At 36.0% G+C, this 1,230-nt stretch overlaps 1 protein-coding gene across 1 annotated transcript in view; it reads right to left on the bottom strand.

The window, feature by feature from the left end:
- Positions 1-224: 224 nt before the first annotated feature.
- The window catches only part of LOC110287775 (vomeronasal type-2 receptor 26-like), a gene marked incomplete at both ends in the record, with an annotated part of 4,165 nt that continues 3,159 nt past the window's right edge, over positions 225-1,230 (bottom strand). Inside the window, 1 exon segment of the mRNA XM_029473749.1 lies at positions 225-449. Coding sequence (XP_029329609.1) covers positions 225-449 — 225 coding nt within the window.

Raw genomic sequence — 1,230 nt, forward strand, 5'->3', positions numbered from 1 at the left:
AAGGCTAATGACCCATTAAGTGTCTCTTACTTTTCTGGGACACAGAAGCTGTTGGATTCCTGAGTTTAACTCTCTCTTGCTATTCTGCAATCAGAAGCTTTTGGTTTTTAACAATTAAAACTATTTGCTATTCCTAGGCCAAAACCTGATTGCTCTGACAACTCTGTTATCTGAGGAATTCCAGTCTGAGAAGAGCACATGGTACTGAACTCAAAGATACTCACATCCTTGTGGTATTTGANCCAAGTTATGANTTTGTCATTGAGGGAAAAATGCTGAACANTGTGAGATTCAAAGACAAACTTGCCAACTTTCACTTGAGCTTTGGTACCACTATGCAGAGACTGGTAATTAAAGATGTCAAGCTTTGTTGCTGAAAATTCCTTGTTCACAATGTTCTTCTTATTGGTGCTTTTTCCAAGTTGGCCCTTTTGTAAGAATGGATGGAGNTAAAATTAAAAAAAATAAATAATGTTCAGAACTTGCACTAAAGTCACTGAGATNTAAATAAACATGGTTACATTAACTTCCCTTTCTTTCTATAACTGTATGTTCCTGTGGCTTTAATTATTGTTCTGTATATCAAACGTTTGTCATAGGACAATCCATGCCAGCACTAGGCCTATATCATACAAACACACAAAAACACACATAGACACAAGCACACATAAACTCACACACATTCAGACAAAAACAAGGCAAATACTTGAGGTAACAGATGTTTTTAACCAAATGAGCAACACAGCAGTAAGATAGCTGAAGGAGATCAAGGAATACCAACTAGCAAATAAACATTCAAGATATTATTATTTGCAGATTCCATGACAGTATATATAAGCAACCCCTACCTGGGAATTCCTATGACTGATGAACACTTTCATAGATGTGGCTGTACACAAGATTNAAAAAAAAAGTAGCCTTCCTGTATAATAATGACAAACAGAAAAAAATCAGGAAAACAAATCTCTTCACAGTAGCCACAAAACAATATCAAATATTTAGGGGTAGCCAAATGAATCAAGCAAAAGTCTCATATTATAAAACTTTAAGTCATGGAATATAGAAACAGAAGAAGGTATCTGAAGACAGAAAGATCTCTCATACTGTGCAGAGTACCAAGTGTGGCTAACACAAGTGTGTATTAGTTACTGAACAGTTGCTATGATAAAGCACTGTGATCCAAGCAACTCACAGAAGGAAGAGTTTATTTGGGCCTATGGTTCCAGGGGT

Source organism: Mus caroli, unplaced genomic scaffold, assembly GCF_900094665.2.
Source record: "Mus caroli unplaced genomic scaffold, CAROLI_EIJ_v1.1 scaffold_22215_1, whole genome shotgun sequence".
NCBI classification, from domain to species: domain Eukaryota; kingdom Metazoa; phylum Chordata; class Mammalia; order Rodentia; family Muridae; genus Mus; species Mus caroli.